We start from the raw sequence: 1,440 nt of genomic DNA, 5'->3' as shown, positions 1-1,440 counted from the left end.
GGTGTGGGATGTCCCAGGAGGATAAATACAAGAGCTTGTGAGCGAGTGGCTCAGTTCTGGAGTTGTCCAGGTGATAGTGAGCAGGAATAGTGAAGATGGCCTCCCAAGTGTGTCAGAACTACCACAAGGACTGTGAGGATGCTGTTAACAAGCAGATCAACCTGGAGCTCTATTCCTCCTATGTTTATCTCTCTATGGTGAGGCTTGTATCTTTTAGGTCCTATTTTTAAGTGATTATTATTCCATTGTAGCAGGTAGTTGCTTGGTCAGTGACCTGTAGTTTAGGGTGTAGCTCTGTCCCCCTCCCTTGAGTAAATGTATTGAAAATAACTGAGAACAGTCTTACCCCTACTCTGCAACTATTATGCTTTGTTCAGAAATGCTTAAATCTGAAACTTCTACTCATTCCAGTGGAGAACACAGATGATCTGAATGAATACATGTAGTCAACTTCCTAGTCTTAATGGTAAAAGAGAATGTAATTAGATGGCTTACTCCTTGTTAGGATGGGGGGAAATCAAATGTAAATGCTGAGACTGTTTGTTTGTTTTTTTTTAAGGAAACAGTAATTCCATTTGTTAAACTACGGTTTAACAGATTCTTCACTCTCCTTTTTGATGTGACCCTGATGAGGGAAGAGTTCTCTGGAATGTGATTGTATGCTGAATAGGTTACAGCAAACATTATTGCTGTCTCTGGATTTCTAACCGATACCATTTCCTAACCTGATCAGGCATTCACAGGGATGGCCTTTCCAATATGTTCAAACTTTCTTGCTTAAAGATGCTGCTAGGCCAGTACTGTCTAACTGTGAAATATCTCTAATTTTGTAGGCAGGTACAAAATGAGCAATGAGATGTTTGCCCCTCTTGAATTTGAGCCAGATATGGGTCTGTCCTAACTTGGTCTTTTCTTTCTCCATCCATCTTCCCCCAGTCCTCTTACTTTGACCGGGATGATGTTGCCCTGCGTCACTTTGCTGAGTTCTTCAAGGAGCAGTCCCATGAGGAACGGGAACACGCTGAGAAACTGATGGCATTCCAGAATAAACGTGGAGGCAGAGTCCTCCTGCAGGATGTCCAGGTTGGGTTTGGTGTTTATTGTAGATAGTCATTCTGAGAATTAAAATGCTTCAGATCTGTATCTATGGTTTATTACAGTAACTCTCTGATACCACAGTTCTCTAAATTTAGTGTCTCAAATGCAACCGTAGAATGTGAAGCCCTTATCCTTTCTCTCTCCTCCCAGAAGCCAGAGCAGGATGAGTGGGGCAATGGTCTGGAGGCAATGCAGAGAGCTCTGCAGATGGAGAAGGATGTGAACCAGAGTCTGCTGGATCTGCACAAACTCTCCTCTGGCCACACAGACCCTCATGTGAGTTCTTGGTGTTTCTGTGCTTCTAGCTGCTTTTAAATGGATAAGACACTTGGCTCTTTAGCC

At 42.9% G+C, this 1,440-nt stretch overlaps 1 protein-coding gene across 1 annotated transcript; it reads left to right on the top strand.

Annotated features, from left to right (window-relative positions):
• Positions 1–51: 51 nt before the first annotated feature.
• Positions 52–1,374, top strand: LOC122545735 (ferritin, heavy subunit-like; the record flags this gene model as incomplete). Its single annotated transcript, XM_043684666.1, has 3 exons — positions 52–197; positions 937–1,083; positions 1,249–1,374. Coding segments are annotated over exons 1-3 (375 nt in total), but the record flags the coding sequence as incomplete, so codon positions are not given.
• Positions 1,375–1,440: the final 66 nt, after the last annotated feature.

Source organism: Chiloscyllium plagiosum, unplaced genomic scaffold (assembly GCF_004010195.1).
Source record: "Chiloscyllium plagiosum isolate BGI_BamShark_2017 unplaced genomic scaffold, ASM401019v2 scaf_18819, whole genome shotgun sequence".
Lineage (NCBI taxonomy): Eukaryota > Metazoa > Chordata > Chondrichthyes > Orectolobiformes > Hemiscylliidae > Chiloscyllium > Chiloscyllium plagiosum.
Note: the sequence above shows the minus strand (reverse complement) of the source record. Positions and strands in the feature narration are given on the sequence as shown.